The sequence below is a fragment of the Mauremys reevesii genome, linkage group 5, assembly GCF_016161935.1.
Source record: "Mauremys reevesii isolate NIE-2019 linkage group 5, ASM1616193v1, whole genome shotgun sequence".
Lineage (NCBI taxonomy): Eukaryota > Metazoa > Chordata > Testudines > Geoemydidae > Mauremys > Mauremys reevesii.
The window spans coordinates 95,550,178-95,576,864 of record NC_052627.1 but is presented as its reverse complement, the minus strand read 5'-3'; the positions used below and the strand labels follow the sequence as shown (position 1 = coordinate 95,576,864).

General features: G+C 40.8%; 1 protein-coding gene across 9 annotated transcripts in view; it reads right to left on the bottom strand.

Annotated features, from left to right (window-relative positions):
* RBM47 (RNA binding motif protein 47) overlaps positions 1-26,687 on the bottom strand; it is a 106,356-nt gene that overhangs the window by 3,453 nt on the left and 76,216 nt on the right. For 7 of the 9 annotated variants that reach the window (XM_039541610.1, XM_039541613.1, XM_039541612.1 and 4 more), the window contains 3 exons: positions 8,170-9,329; positions 6,084-6,290; positions 2,466-2,653 (listed from right to left, as the gene is read on the bottom strand). In XM_039541610.1, the coding sequence (XP_039397544.1) occupies positions 2,466-2,653; positions 6,084-6,290; positions 8,170-9,329 (1,555 nt within the window). The remainder of the gene's footprint in view (positions 1-2,465; positions 2,654-6,083; positions 6,291-8,169; positions 9,330-26,687) is intronic. The other 2 variants (XM_039541611.1, XM_039541619.1) reach the window with 2 other exon arrangements.

The window sequence follows — 26,687 nt, the reverse complement described above, 5'->3', positions numbered from 1 at the left end:
TTGTCTTTGACTCTCTCTGGCTCCTCAGCTACTATTACAGATTTCTGAAGGCAGAGACAAGAAGTTTAAATTTAACGTATTACTGCTCCTTCCCATTTATCCTCGCTTGTCAAACTTTGTGTTGCCCCTCACCAAATCTGCTCCACCAGTGTTCCCAGCCTTGTCTGCTCATTGTCTGCACCACACGGTCACGTAAGTGCCTTCTTCCACATGGCCCTTATGCATGGTTCAACCTCCCCATCCATGATGCATTTCTGCCACATGGCCCATAGTGAATCTAGCTGACTTGTATACAAAAAGACAGAACTCCCTAAACTCTGTGGTCTACATTTCTGTCTTTCCTTGAGCACTTCAGGGAAAGGACTGTCCCTTCTCGGATGTCTGTAAAATACTAGTAGTGCATCCTACATGAACAGATATCTCCCAGGTAGTTTTCGCTAGTAAGGTTTCTGTGGAACTCCCAAGTTAAGCTGAAACTGCTTTCCTCTGCTGGAGGCAGTGGTGGTACCACTGCCTTCCTTCACCTAAGGGTACATTCCCCACTCTGGTTCCACTGCCCTTGCTGGTGTAGGAGGTGTCAGTTCTCTCAGCACCCATAGGGGCAAATCAAGGTCCTGGGCTCTATTCCTAGCTGTGATACAGGATAGGCCACCGGGCCTCAATTCTGTAAGATGGGTGTAATAATACTTTTCCTAACCCATTGCTTGTTGCGGGGCTAAATTCATTCATGCTTGTGAAACATCTGAGATTCTTGTATAGAAGGTGCTACTGAAGTGCAAAGTACTATTAATACCTCCCCTTGTCCCTGTTCACCTTCTGAAATCTCACGACTTGTTTCCAAAGAGCTTTGCAGATCAGTGATATGGCAACAAGTTTACTTAGATTGTAAGCTCTTTGGGGGCAGGGAGTCTTTTTGTTTTGTGTTTGTACAGCTCCTGGCCCAGGACGGGGGCTGCAGGACAAATAAGGAATAATAAAAAGAGTCTGTCACAATGTAATTACACAGAATAATTCTGGAGCTGTAGTAGCCTCAGAGTGTCATTTTTTTTCACTATTAACATAATAAATGGAATGGAACTACAAAAAAAAGTCAATATGTCATATCAAAATAAACCCTTACAGATCCAGCCAATGCCATAGCTTGATGGTGGCTTTCCCATGAGAGGGTTTCAGGATGGATTCCCATCCTGGTTTCTTGCTCCCTGACTGGACTGGCACTGCTACTGCTACAGAGGCAACACCAACAGCCTTTTAGGGAAGCACTTCAGCACTGTCAATAGAGACTATCCAATCAGTTATAGGAATGATGCTAGCAGGCTTCAAAGCGTGAGCTATGTATTTTTTCTTACCAGTGCCTATGATAATGGCATGTGAAGGTTGGTGTGGCTAGAGCAGTAAAAAACAAAACAAAACACCTCAAGCTGCGAAGGGATCTGGGGTTGTGTCTAGTCCCACATGCATAAAATGGCAAAATTGTTTTTTTTTTTTAGTTATGTATGTCCAGTTTCCACTTGCTGAACTAAAGACTCTCCAAAATAAGTGCTGAAAGTGCCTTAGCTGCATTTTGTTCTGTTGAACATGAATTCTCTCATCCTATGTCAGACTTAAGAGCTTTTTACTATTTGCAAAGATCTTCTTAATTGTTGCAATTACACATTGCACTGCTATAGCACCTTCCATTAGAGGATCCCAAAGTGCTTTAGAAACATTACAGAATTTATTCTCACAATACTCTAGGGAGATAGGAAAGGGTAATTATCACCATTTGACAGACTGGGTAAGTGAAGTACAGAATAGTTAATGTTGCACAGCAACTCTGTAGTAAAGCCAAGGCACAAGTAGAATTGCTTCTACTTGTGCTTTAACCACCTTCCTTTTTCTCTGTGGCCAATATGCTCCCCTGCCCTGTGCTATATGGGGAGGAGAAAATAAATTAAAATGAGATGGAAAAAGACCCTAAACTGAAGAGGGGAGCCAGTGTTGCAAGTTTCTCAACTCTTCCCCCCACAAGCCCAAGGAGACCCTAGCATAGCATCAGGGCGCACAGTTCTGGCCGAGGCATGTTGAGGCTGTGCAGTAGCACTCCAGCTCTACACAGAACACTCCTTTTGAGATTTAGCTAATCTGTGCAATAGTTAATGTGACTCAGACTTTACCTGTTTGAGGCAAGTGATTTACTGCAGTGTGAGACAACTGTCAAGGGAGGGCTTGCATCACTTGCATCCGAAGAAGTGGGTATTCACCCACGAAAGCTCATGCTGCAAAACGTCTGTTAGTCTATAAGGTGCCACAGGATTCTTTGTTGCTTTTACAGAACCAGACTAACACGGCTACCCCTCTGATAAGGGAGGGCTGGTTTTTTTAGTCTAATAACTAAACAATCTCCCTTTAAACTGCAGCATGGCAAGAGGCCAGGGTTTCAATGTACCAAGATAAGCTTAGCAAGGACTACATACTGAATTTACCTGAAAAGGTGGAGGGGTTGACACTGCGGGTATAACAGCTGCTGCTGCTGCCACACTAGCTGGATCCTGCTGGACAGCAATGGGATTGATCATATGTTCCACTGCGTGGATTTTGCCATCTTCCATCATCTTGGCTGTTGGAGCTGCCTGAAACATGGAGTACTGGGCTCCAATAGCAGGGATTGCCACTGGAACAGACCACATACACAAAAACGTATTGGAGTTGCATCTACAGTGCTTTCTTTCCAAGGTAAAAGAAACCTCTCTTGCTAGGTAATTTACACCACGCTCATCACTGTGATATACAACATACAAGGTCTTGGGGGTGCTTCTCAATTCATATGTTAATTACTATAAATATTTCAAGGTGTGCTCATGGACTCAGTACTACAATTTTGTATGTACTGCATAGTTTTCAAACACTTTTATCTCAATGGGCTCTTAAAGCAGGACCCTCCCCCATGAGGGTCACACTGAAAACTTGAAGGCTACATCAAATTTACAGAGATCTGTTCAGATTACAGTTGTCCTCATCTAGTGGTCTAAGGAGACGATACATTTGAGCATGCAGTGCTCCATCTTGATCTTAGTTACTGCCTCTGAGATCAAGGTGGGAGTATTGCATTCTGGGACCTGAAGTTTCCATAGGCAGAATTGCTGTATGAAAAGAAGAGTGTGATTTATATTGTGTAACTCTGTGGGTAGCAGCTGGCCTATAGGCTTCACTTTAGCCAACTCTGCACTATAGTTAGTTACTTTTTCTGGCTTAATTTAGCTGCACATATTTCATCACATCTTTCTGCTTGACTCTGGTCTCAGCTTATTTATTTAATTAAAAAAACCTCTTACTCCTTTCTTCTCATGTCAAAAAGCAGGTAACTTGCAATAAATAGAAAAACAAGGGGAAAGAGCCGTGGACAGTGAGGGTTATATATGCAAGGGCTGTGAGTCTGTACACATTTCTGAATGGAGTTTGGCTGCATTGCTTAGGAAGCAAATTTGTCCTGCTGAAAATCTCCAGCAATGTGTGTTCCTCAAAATCAGCTTTTGATTAATTAATCTTTCAACAATAAATTTATAGATAACTGAATGACTACAGATGGCTGGAAGAGGTGATTTTTGGATTGGGATCTGAATTAGCTTTAGGCCATGGATCAGATCTGAAGCCAAATCATAGAATATCAGGATTGGAAGGGACCTCAGGAGATCATCTAGTCCAACCCCCTGCTCAAAGTAGGACTAATCCTCATATCCCTAAATGGCTTCCTCAAGGATTGAATTTACAACCCTGGGTTTAGCAGGCCAATGCTCAAACCACTGAGCTATCCCTGCCAATCAAAGTTTGGTTTCAATGGTGTTGGGGGGAGGGATAGCTCAGTGGCTTGAACATTGTCCTGCTAAACCCACAGTTGTGAGTTCAATCCTTCAGAAGGCCATTTAGGGATCTGGGACAAAAATCTGTCTGGGGATTGGTCCTGCTTTGAGCAGGGGGTTGGACTAGATGACCTCCTGAGGTCCCTTCCAACCCTGATATTCTATGAATAAATCTTGCAGGAGTTTATTCCAAACTGGCAGAAATCATGTGAGATCAGCAGTTCTGTTTTCCACCATTTTGGTTTAAAAAAACCCAACAAAACAAAACAAAACAAAAAAACCGCCACTTCACAAGAACACCTCTTTTTATAAGAGTTTGAGCACACGTTGACAGGGATCAGAACTTAGCCCTTTCCATTCAGGTATTGGAACCAGTACCATAGGGGCAGGTTTGGCTCTAGGGATTTGAATCCAAACCTTCCTAAAATCTGGAAATATATGAACTCAAGAGTCTGCTTTTGGCCTGTCTTTGGAGTTCTAATAAATTAGACAGATACTGTAAATAAATATTTACTAGGCAAGAATATAGTGTGTATATCAAAAATCATTTTTCAAATAATCTTTAGCAATACCTGAAACTCCTAAGATATATTCACAATTATGAAGGGAGGGAATCAGGGGCTCCACCAGCTTTTTTGGCACCCTAGGGGGCGGAAGGTCCCACCCCCCAAAATGCCACCCCTGACAGAGGCAGCGGAAGGTCCTGCCCCCAAAATGCCACCCCTGACAGAGGCGGCGGAAGGTCTGGCCGCTGCAGTCACCGCCCCCAAAATGTTAGCGCTCTAGGCGACTGCCTAGGTCGCCTAATGGGTTGCACCAGCCCTGGTGAGAATGCTCTCTCTGATAACTGACATTTTGCCTAGAGAGTCTGAGGATATAGGTTAAATTATCTCAAATCTTTCTTTGAAAACAGACCTAGTCTTTGAAAATCATCTACTTTTGTCATGCAAATACTAAGCTGAATGCCTCTTTTCTCAAACTACATCATCAAACTGTCAGGATGGCATCTTCCTTTAGGAGTGTTCATCTTTTTTTATTTTATTTAAGATAAGTGCATATCTTAAAAGTGATTTCCACTTATTTGTAATTGATTGTTATTAGAGTATTTCATAATGTTACAACTACAATCAAGTGCATTTTTACTGTAACATCAGTGGTGTTTTATTATTAGTATATCTGTTACAATTATGATTACACTAGGGAGAGGACACGATTACTTCTTTCAGTGGCTCACTCTGGTCACTTGAATGTAGATTCTACCTCATAATATTTAGCCCAAACAGAAGGCTATTCAAACAGAGTCTTGCGGACTTCCACAACTTCATTCTAGCCACTACCATTTTCTCCTATAAACACCAAGGGCTAGATTCTCAGCTGCACCCAGCTTCCATAGGTTATTGCTAAGGGGGTGGTAGAAAGGAACTAGTTGCTGTTCCCTGATCCTGTGGCTGGTTCTCCACTTGCCCAGTGTAACTTACAACAGCCTAGAGGCTGTCCTAAAGTTTGTCGGCTAGTAATAGCACCTAAGGGGCTCTCTGCCAGCCAGGAATTGCTGGAGCACTGTGTGATCTGGCCATCCCATTCCTGCTCTACCATAATCCTAAACTGGGGGCTCCAGAAAGGTGACATAGAAACCAGTGCTGCCAACTCTGTGCCAGCTGGGGACTCTCCCACGCCAAGGAAATCCTCACATAGGGAGATCTGCCTGCTTTGTCTTCTAGATGTCTGTAGTCAGGGGGCCAAAGTCACCCCTGATGTAATCACTAACATCAAAGGAGATAAACAGGGAGGAATGTGACCCCTAGTCTTTGTTCTCTAGCAAACAGAGCAGCAGCCTCTGAAACCAGCAGCTGTGTTGCTATATGTTGGACCTGGAGAGGACACCTAGGTGTGGGACTATCTTGTTCGTTTGGCCTGTGGAGCCCACACAAGTGAGCATAGCTAGTAACCATCAGTGAGTGGTGCTGGAAAATGCATTTGCTGCCTCACATTTGTAGAGAAGATGGTGATTGTCAGATTTGAACAGAACAATTGGACAAACTCAGCAGGAAGAATACAGACCTACTGGTCCCAGCCATAAATATATCCTAAGTATCACCACAGCTGGTTGGGTGGGGTGTTAATTTACCCAAACCAATCTGAATCTAAAAAGTTCAAGCTCAGTTCAAAGAACGGGCTGAATTTCAAGCCTCTTCTCCCCACCCACCTCCCAACAGGTTTGCCCAACCTAGTAATTATACTAACCTGCACCAGGTTTAATGGCAACTGGATTGACAGCAGACAACTCCAAATTGGGTACAAGCTCATATCCTTTTTCTTGCTGTTTTCCTTTCCCTTCGTGGTATCTGCTATATATGCCACGGCCTGCAGAATATCCCCCCAGATAAGAGCCTCTGGGGCCAGGGGCTCTGTTGCCAGCTGCACCTCGCCCTCTGCCTCTTATGCTGCCTGCTTATAATAACAACATAACAAAATGAGGATGAATAACACAGTAACAGCAATGGGGGAAATGCTTAATACTCCCACGTACAGGCATTTGGATAGTAATAAGCTTGCTGAAGTTAGAATAGCTGAATTTGAATGACTCTGTTCTTGAAAACAAAGGGAATCTTCCTCGAATCAGGAATGCACAATGCATTTTCTGTTGTTCGTAGTACTATTCCTTGCACGACTAGATTTTAGTGGTTTAGTTCAGACTTTGGTATTCTCTGGAATTTATTAATAATGTTGAATTTATATCAGCAATTTTGCACATATTATTATGGTGCTTTTGGTCCTGGGATGTAGTGGTACTTTTATGGCAGGTTGTCTGGGTACTCAGACCAGGAGTGATGGAATTTTCCTAAAAGCTGGGGGAGAGGGCATGAGGCCCCATCCATGGCCCCAGCCCTGCCCCTCCTCTTCCCCCCAAAGCCCTGCCCCCTGGCCAAGCCGGAAGCCAGAGCCAGGCCAGGGAACCCGAGCCCCTCCACCTGCTCAGGGTGAAGGGCCCTAGAGCAGCCCCCAGCCCATGTCCCCACCTCCTGGGCCTCCCTCTAAGGACAGATGGAGGGTCCGCAGCTCCCCACAGCTGCACACATGGCTCTTACCCTGACTTGGCTTCTGGCCTGGCCTGGGGCAGGGCCTCAGGGGCCGATGAGCCACAGCCAAACCATGGTAAGAGCCACCCGGACAGCTGTGGGGAGCTGCGTACCCTGGGCAGGGGACTTGAGGGGTGGGGACACAGGCTCGGGGCTGCTTTCAGGGCCCTCCACCTCGACCAGGTGGAGGGTCTGCAGCTCCTTACAGCTGCTGAGGTCTTGGGGGTGGGGAAGAGGAGAGGCAGGGGGCTGGGTCTGTGGCAAAAAGTGGGAGGGCCATGGCCCCTTTGCCCACCCCCTGTTCTGGTGCCTCTGATTCAGACATGCAATTAACTGATTCCTAGTGCAGAAATAGTCACAGATATAAACCCGGAGACTGAGCTGAGGCTGGAACTTTTGACCACTTAGGGTTTACAAATATTTCTGTGTTTATGGAGGTGGTCAAATAATAAGATCCATGCTTATTGTTAAACTGAACTTGGCTGGGAAATACATTTTCAGAATTTCAGCAAATTATATTCTCTGTAATGATAGTACAAAACCACTTGCAATTACAAATGTCAGTTATAATTGTTGGAATTTAAGCCTGAATGATTAATTTTTTGGTTAATTTTTAATATATAGAATTCAATAACAATTAAATTCCAATAATTAGAGAAATACTTCTAACTTATATAGCACCTTTCATCAACAGATCTCAAAGCTTTTCATAAAGGAGGGTACAGTATGATCAGTTTTTTTACAGATGCAGTAACTGAGGCATAGATAGTTTATGGCTAAGGTTTTCAAAGGCATCTGTAATTTTGGATGCCTATTTTGAGACACCTAAGATCTGATTTTTCAGAGCACCCAGCGCTGTAGCTGAAGTCAAAAGGAGGTGCAGACGTACAACACTTTGGATAATTAGACTCAAGAAGTCTGGTACTCAAACTATAGGAAACGTCTGTTACTTGCTCAGGGTAATAGAAGTCAGATCTCCTGACTCCCAATCCTGTGTTCTGTCCACTAGTGCACTCCTACCTTACACCTGTCTTAGAAAGGGATTGTCAAAAGAAAAATATCTTCAATATACTAGCATTAATAAAGTAAGACAGAGTATAATTATGATGAACTGTGCTGCAAAAGTAAGTTCAGAAAAATGTAAAGCATGTCAGCTGTTACCTATTTAAGACAGATTCATGGCCCCCCCTTGAAAGCAGAGCTGGCAATAATGCCCCCTAATTATATCATGTTCAACTGTGCTTACTAACCTTTCACAAAGTAATCTCGGTTGGGACCAATCAGAGCATTGTAGGGATATCCATAATACGCTAGTGTGTATGGATCGCAAGAGTAAACATAGTTGGGTTGCTGAGTTACTTCTGTTGTTGTTGTTGCTCCTCCTTTAGCTGCTTTCTGATAACGAGTGTACTGCTCTTTGTCTACTGGTTTGGCCAAGGTAACTTCCAGGCATGAGCCTTCAAGTTCAGTGCCATTGAGGTTGTTCATGGCGTGAACTGCGTCTTCCCTACTTGTAAAGTGCACAAAGGCATAATCGCGTATTTTTTTAACCCGTTCTACACAGCCAGGGTTAAACTGGCCAAAGATCTTTTTAATTGTATCCTCTGTGGTTTCAATCATTAAATTCCTCACATACAGGATTTTAACAGTCTCCATCACATCTTCATCAACATCTATCTCTGGTTCTGCCCAATCAACAGCAATTTGGTGGCCCCACAGTTGGATTCTCCCAGGCATCAGCTTTCTCCTCGCCATTGCAGCTGCTCGATGGCTTTCATACTCCACAAAAGCGAAGCCTCTATTTTTCATCTTGTCTGCAGCACTCGCATACACAATGACATCTAGCACTCCCTCTGTCACCTTGGAGATCTCTTCTAGTATTTCTTCTCTCTTCTTCATCTTGGGTATACCTCCAATGAACAGCCTGCAGTTATCCACACTGCAGCAAACACCTAGAAGCCTACCAGGACGGATTTCGTAGTTGTTCAGTTCTCTGACGGCACGTTTGGCTTCGTGCTTGTGTGTGTACATAACAAAAGCATAGCCCCGATTTTTCCCATCAAAGTCCATCATCAGGCGCATTTCATAGACACGTCCTACGGACTCAAACACAGGCACTAGCTCGTCTTCGTACACATCGCGGGGAATTTTACCAACAAAGACTTCACAGCCTCGAGGAGGGTGCAGCCCCTCCCAGCCAGGTGGTGGTCCGCCATACTTGCGCTGCCCGTTCTCTTGAATCATGGTATATCCAGTACGCTCCATGAGTGCCAACAGAGCCGCCTCGTTAGGTGCCCCAGCGACACCTTCAGGAACTTTGGTTGTAGACAGGTTGGAGGAGTCGTTACTCATCCTAGCAGTGGAATCCTCAGCTGTCATTATGTCAAAATCATTCAAAGTGTGATGAAACCTAAACAAAGAGAAGGGAAAGGAGGACATTAATTAGCTGTGGTTAACATGACAGGAATCTGACTTTTTTCTGCAGTTTATGTGCAAGTTTATTTTTCAAGAATGGGATGACTATTAAATACAAAACATAAAAATTAAATAGCAAAATATACTCTCCTGCATGCAGTGGATACTGGCCCAGGAAACTCCCTGAGATGAGTTTCCTTCAAATCTTCCCCTTGTATGAGAGAATCTAAAAGGGGCTATGAAGGAAGGTGGTATCCAACTTCCCATGAACGATGTAGCTCTTGTTCTTGCACCCTAAGTCTGTGCAAAATTCCACTCTGAGGTAAGTATAGGCATGTAACCTGGGTAAATGCTGCTTCAAGTAGTATTACTTGGGCTATGTCTACATGAGAGCTTACAGCAGTGCAGCTATATCAATGCAGTTGCGCCGCTGTAAGATCTCTCATGTAGCCACTCTATGCTGGCGGGAGAGAGCTTTCCCATCAACATAATTAAATCACCCACAATGAGCAGCAGTAGCTATGTCAGCAGGAGAAGCTGGTGTAATTTGTATCACTCGGGATTGTTTTTTTTCACGCCCCTAAGCAACATAAGTTTTACTGACATAAGTGGTAGAGTAGACATGGCACTCGATGCAGATAGCTTCTGCCACAGAGCAAAGGATATCTCGGAGAACAGCGGCCACCGGCTCCTCAAAACCCAATGGAGCCTGATCTTCTTGTAAAAAGGGGCTACTGCTGGATCAGAAAATGAGACTGATCCTACAGAACCAGCACTCCCCATTTCCATGGTTCCCAGTTGGAATCCTCGCTATCAGTGTACCCTATACTCATGGTCAATTAGGTACTAAGTAATTTTACAGCAAAATATGGGCAAGGCTTATTAAGCACTGGGAACAGTACTTGTAAACTAAGAACTTCCAGGTTTCTATGGACTTGCAGAATAAAACCTGAAATGGAAATAAAACCATTTTAACATGGTTTATGTAAGGAATGGTTTTGGTCCCCTTGCAGTAATCTGGTAAATTTAGATGAGCTTCCTAGTTGCCAGTTGAGTTAATTGTTTTTGTTATGATGTCTAACTTACTAAAGAAGACAAATGTGTTAATTACTTTACAGAAGCTGAAAAGAATAATTCAGGCATTACAGAAAAAATCTCCAATTACAAACCAGCATTAATTGCCCACTTCACCTTGTATGGTCCCTTAGAATATGTGTTAACTACTTATGCTAAACAATCTGTTCCACCTTGTATTTAGCTGTGGCACCTTTCCCAGACCTGAGGAAGAGCTCTGTGTACCTCAAAATCTTATCTCTTTCACCACCAGAAGTTGCTCCAATAAAAGCTATTTCCTCACTCACCTAGTGTCTCTACACAATCAGCACAGTAAAGCTACTGGAAAAGGAAAAACAGTTTATGAAATTTTGTTCTGTATCCAAGTAGAACACCAGTGAGGGAGGTATTGTCTGTCTAGTTCTTGAGATAGTCTTGCCTCAAAGAGGATAGAAATGCTAACTGCTACTACAACTGAATGCTAATGGTGATTTTGCTCTAGCTCAAATAAAAGAATAGTTGCTTTTGGATTTTGAAGATCATTGATTCATAGATATTAAAGACAGAAGGGACCATTAGATTATTTAGTGTAACCTCCTGTATACCACAGACCATTACATTTCACCGAGTAGTCCCTGTATGGAGCTAAATAACTTATGTTTGGCTAAAGCATAACTTCCCGAAAGGCATCCAGTCTTGATCAGAAGACATCAAGAGATGGAGAATCCATCACTTGCCTTGGTAGTTTGTTTCATTGGTTAATCACCCCTTGCTGTTAAAAATTGTTCCTTCTTTCTAATTTGAATTTGTCTGACTTTGGCTTCCAGCCACTGATTCTTATTGTCCCTTGGTCTGTTAGATTAGAGTTCTTTAGTACTTGGTATCTTCTCCCCATGAAGGTACTTATACACACAACCTCTCACTCTTCTTTTTGATAAGTTTAACAGATTGAGCTCTTTAAGTTCGTCACAATAAGGATTTTTTTTTCCAGCCCTTGAATAATTCTTGTGACTCTTCTCAGCACCCTATTCAGCTTTTCAACGTCCTTTTAAAACTGTGGACACCAGAACTGCATACAGTATTCTACTATCTGTCTCAACAATGCTATCTACATAGGAAAAAACACCTCACAACTCCCCTGTTTAGAAATCCAACCACCTCATTAGCTTTTCTTGCCACAGCACTTCAGAGAGCTCATATGAGCTGTTTGTCCACTATGGCCCTTAAATTTTTCAGTCACTACATTCTAGGATATTGTCCACCATTATGTAGGCATGGCTTGCATCCTTTGCTCTTGGATGTATCACCTTGTATCTGGCTGCATTAAAACACATTTTGTTTGAATGGGGCCAATTTATGAAGTGATCCAGATCGTTCTGTATGACTTCTCTGTCCTCATCATTATTTATCTTTCTGCCAAACTTTGTCATCTGCCAGTTTATATTCCAGATCATTGATGAAAATACTGAGTAGTGTTAGGCCTAGTACTGATCCCTGCAGAACATCACTAAAAACACCCCTATTCAGTGATGATTGTTTGACAAGATCTATTTTCAATAAAATTGGTTGAAGTCCGAGCATGAGATTGGTCTTAATTAGTAGATTTTAGTCAGTCTGACATAGTTCTGCTGGAACAATATGTATGCCAGGTCTTTATGCTTGTCTGTTCAGAGCTGAGCGCTTCTGTAAAACAGAGGAAGCACGTAAAGATCTAATTTTATAGGGCAGGAGTTCTGAAAAGAGGCTATAAATGTTGCTACCATTGAAAGCTAGTAGAGAATCTCTTGCATGCAGGGCAAATGTTGCACTCCACAGGTACATACTGCCCAAGAGGCAGTGGAACTAATGAGGTTCTGATGTGCCGAGGGAGGGTGTGAAGCAGAAGCCTGGGTCAGAGGTGCCACAGAGCAACTCCTTGGGGTCTGTGTATCCTGGGGGGATGAAAGGGAGAGTTCTGTCTCTGAACAGGTCTGATGCAAATGGAAAGAATGTAACTCACGACCAATAACAGTTTCATCTATAAAGGAGAATCTTCAGTAGCTTTTAACAGTAGTAGCACATAAATAATCTTTGAGCAACTCCAGTTGCTAAAGCCAGAGACCATTATGGGCTCTATACCTGATATCAGTTTTAAAAACAAGTTTCAAAACCTGCTTGTGTGACCTTTCATATCTTTTGTTGTTTTTGTTTGAAGCAGAAATATTCTGTATCTAAACATCAGCACTCCTCACAGAAGTGGAAGGTAGAGCAGTGGGTGCATGTTACAGGGTTAGAGAGAGGGACATTTGTAGGTATTTCCTTTCTTTTAATGAGATCTCGTTAAGAAATTTTGAATTTTTTTTCCCCCTCAAGAATTCTAAAAATCAACTCCGTCATCTCAGTTATTTCAAGTCTTTGGCAGGGAATTTTCCCTAAGTTTCAGGATATGTCTACAACTTCAGTGTCACAGTGAGATAGCTATACTTACTATACCTGTTCCTGGAATCAGTTATCCACTGCTAGTAATACATAAAGTTTAGTCAGAGTACCTCAAGACACTGTGAGAAGTAACTTCTTAGAACAACACTTCTTACAAATAAAATAAGGCTCATGGCACCGAATGTAAACTTTAGACTGTTGGTACCTAACCCACTTTATGTATGGATGTGGGGAGTGTAATATATCAACATGTGCACATAGTGGTTCAAGTTAGAAAAAATTCTGATGGAATATTTTCCTGTTGGAAAATGCTGTTTCATCAAAATTGGTGCATTCTTTGGGAGTGTGTCAATTTTGATGAAATTTCATTTAGAAAAATTTTAAAAAAAATTTCAATAAGGTTGGAGCATTCCATTTTGACAATATAGGAAGGGAACATTTTGATATTTTTGTTTCAAAACAACCGTTTCAAAATACATATTAAAAACAATTAAAATCAAAATGAAAATAAAACTTCTCAATCAAACACAGCGTTTTGATCTGATTTGCTGATGGCATAGCTTCTGATGGCATAGCTGCTTCTATGCTGGAGTTTTGTTGGCATAGCTATGTTGGTCAAGAGTATAGTTTTTTCACACTCCTAATTGACATAGCAATGCCAGTAAAAGCTTTAAATGTATACCAAGCCTCAGTGTTCTGACTTTTTCTGTCTCTGTTCTCTTTATTTTTTCATGTCTCTTTTCTCTATCCTGGGTATTTTTTCAGATTCTCTTCCTGTCTGTTCCATTCCACTTCTTTCACCAATCTATCTACCCCTTTGTTTCCCCACGTTCTCCCGCTGTTTCCCTCCAAGTTCTTTCCCCACTCTGCTTTTTCCATTTCCATGTGTTCTTTCTCATGCATAGCTAGCCACCGGTACTGTAGAACATGGCTCCTTGTGGGTGCCCAGTTGTTACTGCAGTAGCACAGAGTGCAGAGACCAGAACTGTTTAGAGACTTCACTTTGGCCCACATTAGCTATTTTACTCACTTAGTTAAACACACATTTTAGCTTCGCCTGCTGCATGACACAACAGAAATCTTCACAAAGTTTAGGTAAAATTTCTCTTGGCCAGAAAAACACACAGTACATGTTTTCAGGGCATTCTAATTTTTATTGTTACTTTTACTTTTCATACGTTAGATTGATTTTTCAAAGATGAGTGGGCAAGACTTTATAGCAACCAATCTCATGCACAATATTAATTTTAAAATGTTTTTCTGAAATGTACAGAACCATGTGTACATTTTGTTATTGTATAATAAACTGTCAATTGAAACTTGAATCTGTTACCATGAAAACTGTATCTCTGCAGTGTGAGAGCTAATATTGTACACATTTAGTAGGCTGGACTGAGTCAGATGATTTCCTTATTTCCATTAGGAATGACTAATATGGGGAAAACCAGAAAATATATATTTACACTTTGAAGCACATGGTCTTATGATACATAGGAGCTCAATTCCTCATCTAGTATATCCAAAGAGGAGGTTGCACCAGCTTCACAATGACACAGGATCATATGAAGAAAAGACCATTCCTAATCTAAACTGTTGTGAAAATGAGACTGTAGGAGTTAACAAGTGTTATGTGACTAATTATCTGGGAATGGATTAAAATTGTGGTTGCTATAGTTACTGTGGTAGTACATGTGCAATCTCTGAAATACTCAGGAATTTTAAAAAACGATACAAAGCATTGATTAAAAAATGGAATATATTTAAGGAATAATATCCATCCATCTACCTACCTACTTATATATACTATACACCATAGTATATAGGCACCTCACAAATATTAATGAATGACTTTCTCCTCACAGCATTCCTGTGTGGTAGGGAAGTATTTATTCCATTGTGGAAGATGGGGAACTGACACATGGAAATATTGTGTAACTTGCCCAAGGCTACACAAGAAGTCTGTATCAGAGTCAGGAGCTGAAGCCAGATCGCAAGAGTCTTACTGCAGTGCCTTAACCTCAAGGCTATCTTTGAAAATCATTTGTTTAATATCTGCACATATATGGTATTTATGATATACAGTGTGACTCTATTTTCCTTTTATGCCTCCCCCCCTCATCCTCTTTCCAATTAAAAGTTTAACAATTTATGTTCCAAAAACCAAACCCAGTTTGGGCTACCTTTAAGGGCTGCTGGTTGAGCTCCTCAGGGGTATGCAGGAATCTCAGTTTAAATCCCCTATGCTGGCCTCTCACTGCCCGGGTGAGCAGGAACCAGGGGTTCAGGAGAGAGAGAACACTTGGCCCTTGGGATACATGATAGTTTTCCTTTGCTCATCAGCAACCCTTCTGGTTGATTATCTATCTAATCTGCATAGACACTTGTACCTCAGCCACTACTGTGGATTCTGATTGTCTAAAGATTAAGGCTATGTCTACACTGTGCACCTTACAACGGCGCTATTGTAAGGTGTGCGGTGTAGCTGCTCTTTGTTGCCAGGAGAGCTGTCTCCCAGCAACAAAATAAAACCACCCCCAATGAGGAGTGGTAACTTCATTGACAGGAGAGCATCTCCCGCTGACGAAGTGCTGTCCACACCAGCGCTTTTAGTCATTAAAACTTTCGTTGTTCGGGGGGGGGGGTTGGTTTTTTCACACCCCTGAGTGACAAAAGTTTTAACAACAAAAGTGCCAGTGTAGACAAAGCCTAAGAAATATCCTGAGAGCAACGTGGCTACAGCAACACTCCAGACAACAATTAAAGAGTAAGAAATGTTGTAGGGCTCTGAAAGGATTCTCATGTGATCCTCTTTTGGATGAAAGGCTGTAGGGCTGCCAAACCTTCAGGGTTCTTCAGGAGTCTCCAGGAACTGAAGATTAATTTCTATTTAAAGACTGTCATGTGATGAGACCTCCATTGATATGTGCAAGCAGAGTTGGCTGACTCAAGGGTAGGATGGATATAAATCTGGGAAAAGTGGGTCCAGTGATGTGATGGAGTGGAGGGGAAAGAAAGTGATTGTGCCTAGAAGACAGGAAAACTTATGAGATATTTTGGAGAATATGTGAATGTGAATCAACACACTGATAATTATCTTTCCTGACACCATTTTGCTGCTACTGGGGAAACACAACAAAATGGCTTCAAATGTTCAGCTGGTCTACGTGATGAATCCTCACAAATGAGTATGTCAGCTTTCTGCCTTCTGTATTGCCACCCACTAGCCCATGGGTCTGAGTCAAGTCCTTTTTCTGTGTTGGAATAAATATGCCTAGATTTTAATTATCCATTCTAATGCTTTTCAGCAGCTTCTTTAAAAAAAATTGAGATGAAAATTATTAGTTTAGCAAATAGATTTAAACCTGAAAAACTCAATGCTACAGACATTTTCCTGCAACTTAGGCTTTGTCACTTACACCTTCTGACCCTAAAATTTTTTCTATGAATTCAATCCACAAAAGCCAGCATGCTAAGCATGAAGCCACATAGGTTAGCCAATGGGAGATGCCAACAAGAGGAGGTGTGTCCTAAACCCTACCCATCTCATGGAGATAGGTGCCTTCCTGCAGCCCTGATGATGCTTGCGCTCCACAACCAGGAACCCTCTCCTGCATTCAGGTGGCTTAGCTGCCTAAATTGTTTTTTGTGAGAATGAACTAGGCATGTGTTTCATTCCACACAAACTGACTGGAGGAGGAGCCCACCTTACAGGGCCGGCTCCAGGCACCAGCCCGCAAGCAGCTGCTTGGGGCAACCAATGGTGAGGAGAGGCACATCCGGGTCTTTGGTGGCAATTTGGGGGCAGGTCCCTCACTCCCTCTCGGAGCGAAGGACCAGCTGCCGAAGACTGAAGCGGCGCGGTAGAGCTGCAGATCACGATTGTGGCTTTTTTTTTTTCTTTTTCTTTTTGCTGCTTGGGGCGGCAAAAACCCTAGAGCTGGCCCTGCCATCTTATAACTTTTAGCCACATAGTTAGAACACTCAGATGGGCTTAAAGAGTCATTGGGCCACATATGCAGAATGAGAGAGATTCTCTACCTTGGTGGTTAGAGTACCAATCTAGCAGGTGAGAGACCTTGGGTCCAGTCCCCCTGCTCCAACCACGCTTTAATTAGTTACCCAAAATGCAAACAGCTTCAGGAGGAGAACTTGAGGGATCCCCACATCAGAATATTCCCACATTAGTTAGGGCACTTTCCTAAGATGTGTGGGAGGCTCCTGTTCAAATCCTTTCTTCCCCTCAGGCAGAGAGGGGTGTTGAACCTGGGTCCCTCCCATCCCAGGCAAATGTGCTAACCCCTGGGCTAAAAGCTACAATGTAGGCATCGTCCGGTACCTCCTCCTCTGAGCAGATTTTGAATGAGACCTGATCTGGTAGGCATGCTCAGAGGCTGCTTACCAGATCAGGCACCAGGGGTGAGTTATGCAAAGGAATGCCTATCTTCACCCTGGGTGGATTACTGTGGGGCTTAGGTGGGAGATCGGCATCCCGACACCTAGAGTGAGGCAGCAGTGTGCATGCCCAGAGACAGAAACATAGCAGCCCAGGGAGCGTTTTATTGCAAATATGTAGGTGCCGAGTGTATTTCAGTACAGGCAACCAAGGAGGAGTTTTGTGGGTTACAGTGGCTCCTAAAATTGAGACTTAGGCCCACATCCACAATGGTACTAAGTGCCTTGTGGGGTTACACAACCATTTACATCGCTGCTGAAATTAGCCCTTCAGCTATAGTACAACAGAATGTGGAAACATAATGTGGATGTTTGAGAGATGCTGTTGAACTGCAAATGTACATTCTATCTGGCTCACATGTTTTATTAAGGAATCTTATTTATGTATGCATTCAACCCTGTACCCGTGTTCTGAGATTTGATCTACAGTAGGGTTAGTTAGTGGCATCATGTAAGTGTGTATCAAGGTCAGCGAATGGCACCAGAAGTGAAGTGAAGTGATTGGAAAATACCTGAAAACAAATAACTGCAAAACATGTTTGGGAAATTGAGTGAAAGAAGACACAGTGCTTCAGGAAACATCCACAGACTTCAGTGATCAAATAGCATGGTGACAGGTGCCTTACAGAAACTAAGATAGACAGAGATCCTGGCGAGCCACGCCATAGATACTGATTCCTCAGCAAGCTTAGCTAGTCAACAAATGGGTCAGCCCACCAGGGAAGTCCCCCACATAGCCCAGCTCTGTGGCCAAGAATTCCAAAGCAAGCTGGCAGGAAGAAGCTCATGCAGATTCTACAGGAGCACTTTAAAAAGAAGCAGAGAGGTGAATGGGCTCCTATAAAAGCTCAGCACTGAGACAGATGGGCCTCACCTGAAGAGGACTGTGCCAACAACTCCAGGAGACACTGATCCACTCAGGATCAGCACTTAAGGCAGAGGTGCTAGGTGACAAGAAGTTGACTATAGTGTCTTCTTGTTCTTGCAGGGGAGTAAGAGGACAAAGTTATCTTTATGCACTGGGAAAATGGATGGGAGAAGTTCTCGGGAAATATGTACTGGTGGGAAACTATTTGAAGAAAAGATTATGTACTAGGGAAGAGAATGTGATGGGGTGGTCTTGGCCAGCGCAGGAGGATTCTGTATTAGAGAGGAGGAGCATTCACTGTAGGTTTGGGTTTGCAGCATTGCATCTTGGATTATAACCCAGCCACTCTGCACTTTAACTTCCCCTTCAGAAATGGGGTGGGTTCCATGGCCGTGGAGCCCAGGAGTCTGCAGAGCTTCTATTAAACATCAGCAGCACAGGATAATTTAATTTGGGATCAAACCTATATAGTGCAACTCTGGTTGATTTTTGGAGCCTGCTAAAATAGGAAATTTAAAAATAAAATTACCTGATTATCTGATGAGGTTCTCTAAAATATCACCACCAGTGAGTTATTTTAAGCTCTACGACAAATCCTATTAGTCTGGTTTTCAGAAGGGCATTTATGATTACTGAGTGACTTTAATATAAAAGTCTAAAATACATTTCCTATGATAGACTGCATAAAAAGATCATGCCACATTCATTAGTGAAAACATGTCAGTCAGATTTGCTGCTAGAAAAGTCTCAATTTTGCACTACACAACCTTGCTAGCTGATTTCATCAGGTGTTATAGTAAAGTCACGCTATAAACAAAGTGTCCATAGAGGGCATCTTAATAAAAGGTCCTGCGTAATGTTGACACAGTAAAATATTAGTTTCAGTTTTAGGTGTGACCCTTTTATTTGGTTAAAATTCCTTGCATACAGTAGCCCTGCCTCTGAAATTCACTTGCAGCTACAAAGCACCATTACAGTTGTAGAGAAAGTCAAATAGTCTTTTAAAATATCCTTGTTGTTTTTAAAAAAGCACTGAAGTTAAATTATTTGCAATGCCTGATTTAAAATAATATTTAAAATGTTATAAATTAAATCAGCATCCAGTTTTAGAAACACCAGCATTAGTGTGAGTTTTTTCAATGCAATGGCAATACTTTTGAATATTGAAAACAATATACCTGTTTGAAGATCCCTTCTGAGGAAATAAAAATGAAGTTAAAAACTTTAATCAAAAATAGTGTATTGGCTCTAGAATTGTGTTTCAAATATAACATTTAAAATTGTCTTTGATTTGCATACAGCAATTGTATCTGTTATAATTTATGTTCCCCTTCTTGGCAAGATTGTCATGTGACCTGCTTTGACAGCCACTTAGATATAGTGTAGGCATTCACTTTAGATTTGATTTAATAAATATTTTTCTTTCATCTGCTAAGCTGTACATGGCTGCAGAAGGCTGAGACTTCTGACTCCAAACTTAGTTGTAGCCCCGGCTATATTTAGGTACAACCATAGCAGGGAGCCTGGTTACAGCATGGTGGTCTGAACCGTGCTGTAGCCCAATCTTGTAAACACTTACTACATGGTACAGTACTTTCTACTGCAAGAGAATACAGGATCAGGCCTTGTGTGTGTAACCAGATTTGGGAACAACCTGTTGTAACCAGGCTACCTGATTTAGTTGTACTGGTAGTGTAGACAGTGTATTCATCACAGGTGGGTTAGTAGGAGCCTGTTGGCAGAGGAGTCAGCTGAGAGTCAGCAAGGCCACACAGATAAGGTTACTTCTTATAGGTCATGATGCCAAATTTTTATTTTAAGGGCCATATCCAGTTCTCACCGAAGTCAAAGAAAGATTCCCGCTGACTTTGAGGGGAGCTGAATCAAAGTCTCTATCCACATTTGCAGCCACACAGTGAAATGCCAAACCCTAAAAGTTACTTCAGCTGAAGGCTGAAGTTCGTACCCTATGTTACTGCAAAAAGGGAGTAACTGGTTTCAGCCAGTCTCTTTTGCCAATCCCCCTTTTTAAAAACACACACACAAAATGTAAAGTGAATATAAAACACGTGCTTTGCTGAATTAGGGCCATAGAGCTCTGTCCTGTTAAAATTAATGGAAAGAACCCCATTGATTTTGATGGGTGTTGGATCTGAAAGGAAATATATACAGTTCCTTTTTATGACAATGTTTAGGGTGGCAGAGGTATACGTGTATACAGCTGTGTATGATGATGGCTCTCCGCCCTTGAGGCTAATTTAGACCGATACACTGCAAAGCAGTAAAGTGTGGGAGCCCAGTGTAGGAGAGAAGGTCGGCTTTGGGAGACTAGCAAAGGGAATTCATTTCGAGAGGATTTGGAGGAGAGGGTGAACGCTTAGCAGATGGGAAAGAGGAAGCTGTTCCAAACAGACATGAAAAAAGTCACAAAGTTGAGAGAGGGAGAAGGAAAGAGAGAGAGAGGACTGGGTGGAACAATATGTTTAGGACAAAACAGGGGCTGACACACAGATGGAGTAGAGCTATGCAGAACCTCGAAGGTGAGGATAGAGTTACACAGAGGGAGCCAATTAAGGGATATTAATGGCTGACATGATCAGAGTCAAATCAAAGGAAGATGATTTCAGCTGCATCTTTTTAGATAAACTGAAGGAGTGAGAAGTGTAGAGAGGAAGATGTTACAGTAGCCAAGGCTAACATCAATCACTAAGGCAGTGGAATTAAGGCCTGCCTAGTGTATCTCAGTCTTCTTGGTTAACATCAGGAAAGGTCATATAGATAGAGATATAGATATATATAGGCCATGTTTTAGTTTTTATATATATTATTTGCTTTGTCTGTTGAAACTTTTTGTTTTAGGAAAGGGGAAAACATATAACCCCACCAAAGACATATTTTTTTCTTAGTTTTTAAAGGGTATCTTCATGCTAGCATTTCAGAGATTCGTACAATAAGCTTCCATGCCAAAGAAACTAATTTTAAATGTCATTTGTGTATACATAATATATTTCAACTTCTTTTCAATATTTGCTTGACATATACATATCTACTCTTATGATGTGCTATAATACTTAAACATGTGTAGCTACCTAGGGTAGGAAAGCCCAGAGAAGAGAATCAATCTCTCCCTCTCTCATCCTCTTTTGTTCTCCTTCAGCCATATACATTTTTACAGGGCCATAGGGATTCTCTAAACTATAAAATTCAAATTATGGATTTTGGAATTCTCATCTCTACTAATTACAGGTCCATAAATATAGGTATGTTAACCAAAATTCCATTAACATCAACTGAAGTTTTGCCATTGATTTCAATGGAAGCAGTATCAGACCTTATACTTGTGACTTTAAACTTATTCTGAGCAATTAGTAATATTACAAATGGAAAGTTACCGTTTTGGGCTAGAATATTTATAAAAATCAAAACGTAAAGAGAAGCAGGCCACCTAGATTTCCTGCCACTACTAATTATCACAATATTCTCACTTTGCTAACATTAATGTTGTATTCCACTCTTTCTTACATATATGGTGTTGTCTGTTAAGGCTATAGAAACATTAACAACTGTGAACAAAAAAAGTGCTGTCCTGCTACATCTATAGACTGTTTATCTAAATGTAACACTATAAAATAAGAAAACTATATGCAGAGAGTCTATGTAAAGATGTATTCGATCCATTATCATATTAACATGGTACTTTCAACAAGGAGTCAATTATTCATTCAGGGCCTGATCCAATGCTCACAGATGTCAACTGGAGTCTTTCCATTCATTTCAGTGGGCTTTGGATCAGCCCCATAAGCCCAAAACTGTCTTCTCTACTCACCCAAAACTCCCGCAGACTTTAGTATATTTATTGAAAAGGAGTTGTGAGACAGTATAGGGTGCTTATGTGTATTTAGGAATTTGTCCTGAGTGAGTCTTGAGAAAGGACTTGAGGCCTGGGCCTACAGGGTCAGATTTTTCACCAGGCCCTGACATTCATGGACAAAGAATATCCCCAAATGCATAGCCACTTTTACATGTGGGAGTTACATTACAGACACAAAGCACTTTTTATAGAAATTACAGTATTTATTACTTACTGCATATGTTGTGGGCATATGTGAGGTGATTGTTGCTAACAACATAAGGACTGGGGCGAAGCTCCACAGGATTATTAAGAGGAGAACAAGTCATTGGGTCCTGTAAGTACACTAGAAGAAATTCACTCAGTGTTTTCAGTTTCATTTTTGGAACTATGTGGTTGGTAACAAGGTTTTTTGCTGTTTGTTTTTTAACATTGAGAAAAGCAAAGAAATTTAAATTAGGGGTAGGATTTTCAAAAGTGCTCCGCGTTAGCCTAACTCTGCTCCCACTGAAGTCAATGGTAAAATTCCCAATGGCTTCAGTGGGAGCACTGTTAGGCCAATGATGAGTACTCTTGAAAATCCCAACCTAAATGCCTTCCCTATGTCCTTTAGTTTTGTCCCCTTTCTTATCCCCAAACTTGCTACCCAACATGTTATATCACAGTAAAAAATCTTTAGTGTCAACAATTCATTGACTAAATGAACAACAACAAAATTCTTCTAAATGTCTTCTTGTACTTCTTGATCCTTATAGTAATAAGCTGCCTAGGGCTGCATTGTCCAGATTAGAAATTCAGTGCTATGTAGACTGGGTAAAGGAATAGTGGAGTTTCTGGCCATGACTTTGGACTTAAAATGAATGCAATTTTGTTCTGTGAAGTGCCTGTTCAAATGGAATCACAGGGTTCCATATTTAGGGATTTCAATATCAAATGTGTTCAGTTTATGAAGTAAAATATTTTTTTTTCTAATTGACACCCCTGCAAACTCAACCCATGATCTGAAGGTTAAGCTGAGTTCTTTCCACTTCAGTCATCATCACCATAACTAAGGGTATAAAGTTTCTGCAGGCCAAATTATGCCCTTAGTTATACCTCTGAAATCCATCTAATACTATACAAGCCTAATACAAATCGATTAAATAAAAATGTTAGGGTAACTAACATGCTTCCCATACAAAAAAAAAGTCACCTTGTACTATGCAAACTTCCTTGTTGTTCACTTGTCTACATCATGTTAGGTCATATGCTGTTTAGAACCTGATCTTGTAAAATACTACCTGATATATTGCTTACTAATGGGTGACAGTGATCAACATGCTGAGTAGCAAAAATTTGCAGGATTGGGGCCCCTAGATTGCCAGCTGCTCTGAGCTAGTGTCACAGGTGAAATCCTGGTCCCATTGAAGTGAATGGAAAAACTCCCAATGACTTCAATGAGGCCTGGATTTCACCCCATCTTTATTTTGTAACACACCTATAACAATAATAGTAATAATGCTAACACTACGATAAAACCCCCAAATTCTTGTATTTGGACCTATTTTATATGCATGAATAGTCTTACCAATGTCATTAGTAATGAAAATGAATCAAGTGCAATGTAATAATTCAATATGCTGCAAATATTTGTGATGATAGATGTCCAGGTTTTAATGAGAAATGTTTTTACAGAGTATGTTTGCCATGAAAATTACAAAACCAGAGTTCTAACACAGATAAGAGTGCTTTCTTTACAAATACTCTGCTAAAGAAAAACACTTCTTTCTAGGAAAAGAGGGAATGTTTTACTTTGGACTATGTACATGTAGGATCTTGATAACAAATGACAGCAAATAGCAAGGTTTTTCATTTGCAATTTAAAGGATTAGTCTATTTTTGTGTCTATTTTTAAAATCAGTATATAGACAATAGGGAAAAGAAAGCTTAGGATGGAAAGAACCAAAAGTTCATCCAGTCCACTCCTTGCCTTTTCTCATGTATAAACAGACTGACCAAAATTCTGCCCTGGAATATGGCTGTGTAACTTCTACTGAGATTAGTGGGTGCAGTGTGTGGATGTAACTCTGAGTAGAATTTAGGCCACTGTTAATATTTTCTAATGACCATCCTATAATGTTACACACCACAGTGGGATCAAAGCAGGGTTGAGAGTGTCTGAAAGAAATCTATATACTATAATTTCATTTTTTCAGTGTTTGTGATCTGGCTTTTCAGCTAGTTGCGAGGGAGGTCCCTGAATTAAACATCTACTGACTTTTAATACAAAACCTAGTTGCTTAATTAATTTTGAACAGATAAAAGCATGGATTAATTGTTTTAAATTCACTCTAATCTTCAGCAGCATGTTTCTTGTCTGATTGAGTTTTGATCTTTCTCAGAGTTTCATATTACCATGTGAACATTGTAACAATCACAGGGCTAATCCTGCAACTTTGATGGTAATGGCATTGCAATGGTGGAAGTGAAAGGTGAATACAGTCCAACATATTTCCCCCAGGTCAAATGAATGAACATTCAGCACAAAATATCCTCTGTTATGAGGATGGGAACATTTATTATTAAAATACATTAAACTCAAAGTATTTGGTTTAGTCAGTGACTAAATGCAGCATTTTTTTCTTTGTGCACTGACATTTGACCCCTTTTATAATATGCACCTTGCACCAGGGAAACCTAAGGCACCAGCTAGTTACTCATTAAACTCAGGTACCAATGGCTGACTTGTACATATCATGCTTTTAACTGCCTGGTATTGCCTGTGTGCAGAAGAGGGGAAAAAAAGCAATCATCGTAGCTGTGAAATTCTGTCATATCGGCAGAACTGAGCTGCAAAGTACAGCAATTTGTGCCTGACCCCTGATCTGTGAAGTTTGTACAAACCTTTGAACTTCTGCTTGAAATTGAGAAACTCAGTTTACTAGTAGTAGGATGAGATTGCCAGTTATTGTTACCTCAGTCCAGGGTTAATATTATAAATTAGAAAAATGTTTAACCAGGGCAGGAACTGTCTAAGGAGCCATGGACACAATTTTGATCAATTCAAGACAATTTAGGTCAGTACAATTTGGTAAAAAACATGTATGATTTTGGAAGTAACGTTTCTTGGGCCTAAGAAAAAAATGGAATGAGAGGCAGATGTCGTTTGAAATTCACCTTTCATTGACCCTTATTTTTGTTATGAATAGCTGAAGGAGGAAAAAAAATGATTCAAAGCAATTCATGTAACAAGATTGCTTCTAGATTCCAATATAGAATTGAAAACGACCATGTTAGAAGATTAGCCAAACTACTCCACCTTTTGCTAATGTTCTACATTTTTATCCAACACTTTATCTAATCTCTGTTATAAAGTGCAAAACCATATAAGAAATCCGTGGAAAAATGATTTAAATCAACCGCATTATAACAGTCACTCTGCTTTCTATAGACATTCTGAAGGCCTTGTCTTGAGAAGCAAAAAGAATATGTTTTTCAATTGTGTTAGCTCAGTCGAGCTAGTTTAACATGACTGAAAGGCTCTGTTAAAGCTTTAAACACTAGGTGGGACCTTGGCTACATCACAGCCAGCAAGCATACAGTCATTACCCTGTGTCTTAACAAGTGCAGAGGGCTTTTAAAAAATTCACCCTTTTTGCTGATCAAGACAAGGCCTAACTCAGCATGAAGCACTACAAAGGACTATAGCTTTGCTGGGGTTTCCCCCTCTCCCCCGCCTACATTTCTTGTGCACCCTGTTGACTTCAGGGGGAGATTTGAGTGTGTAAAGAGTGAAGGACTGGGTCCCAAGTGTGCATTTCAGAACACATCTTCTATCATGTTTAACTTAAAATAACACTCCATTATATAGACAGTAACAGGTCTGATCCTCTTCTCACTTAAATTAATAGGAGTTTTGCCATTGATTTAAATGGGAGCAGGACTGGACTTTAGTAATAAAGTCAATTCTCCTTTCTTTAAACGTACTTGATCAAACTGATTTTTTTCCCATACTTGAGTTCAACACACACACACACCCCCGCCGCCCCTGCTTCTCTGTTAATATTAACCCCAACGTACAAACAACATGTGAAGATAACTTGTTCACCTTACAAAAAGGATTTTTGTTAACATCATTCTTCCTAGACCTTGTACAATATGCAGGCATTAAACATCCACATTTCATAAACAGAATATGAATGACAGTGTTAGAATTCCATTCTCTTAACATAATAATACCAAACACTTCCGTATGCAGAGGGACTACTGTAGATTCATTATATTAATAATAATGATATATAATTCTGTTTACTCATATTTCCTAGCCACCATCAATCTAGAAACCTAAAGACATCTGATTAAAGCTGCTAGTGCACTTTTAGAGCTAGATTCCTTGAATAAGATAGGAATGCCATACTACAGAACGTGAGTAAGGGGAGTAGAATCAGATCCATAAAAACAAAATGCAAACAGGTGGTAAATGAATGTCTTTCACTTGATTAATTTAAAATATTGGCCAGTAAGTAACTCCTTGAAACCTGATTCTATTTTTTTTACACAAACTATATTTAATTAAGCATAAATATATTTAAATTGTTTACGCATATTAATCTTTTAGTTTTAACAGTTCCAAAATATGTTTTGTTATCTGACACACAATTCTTTTTTGCATTCATTTGTTCAGGTTGTAGCTCAAGATTAGAAGTAATTGCTTCTTCCTCATACAATTTTTC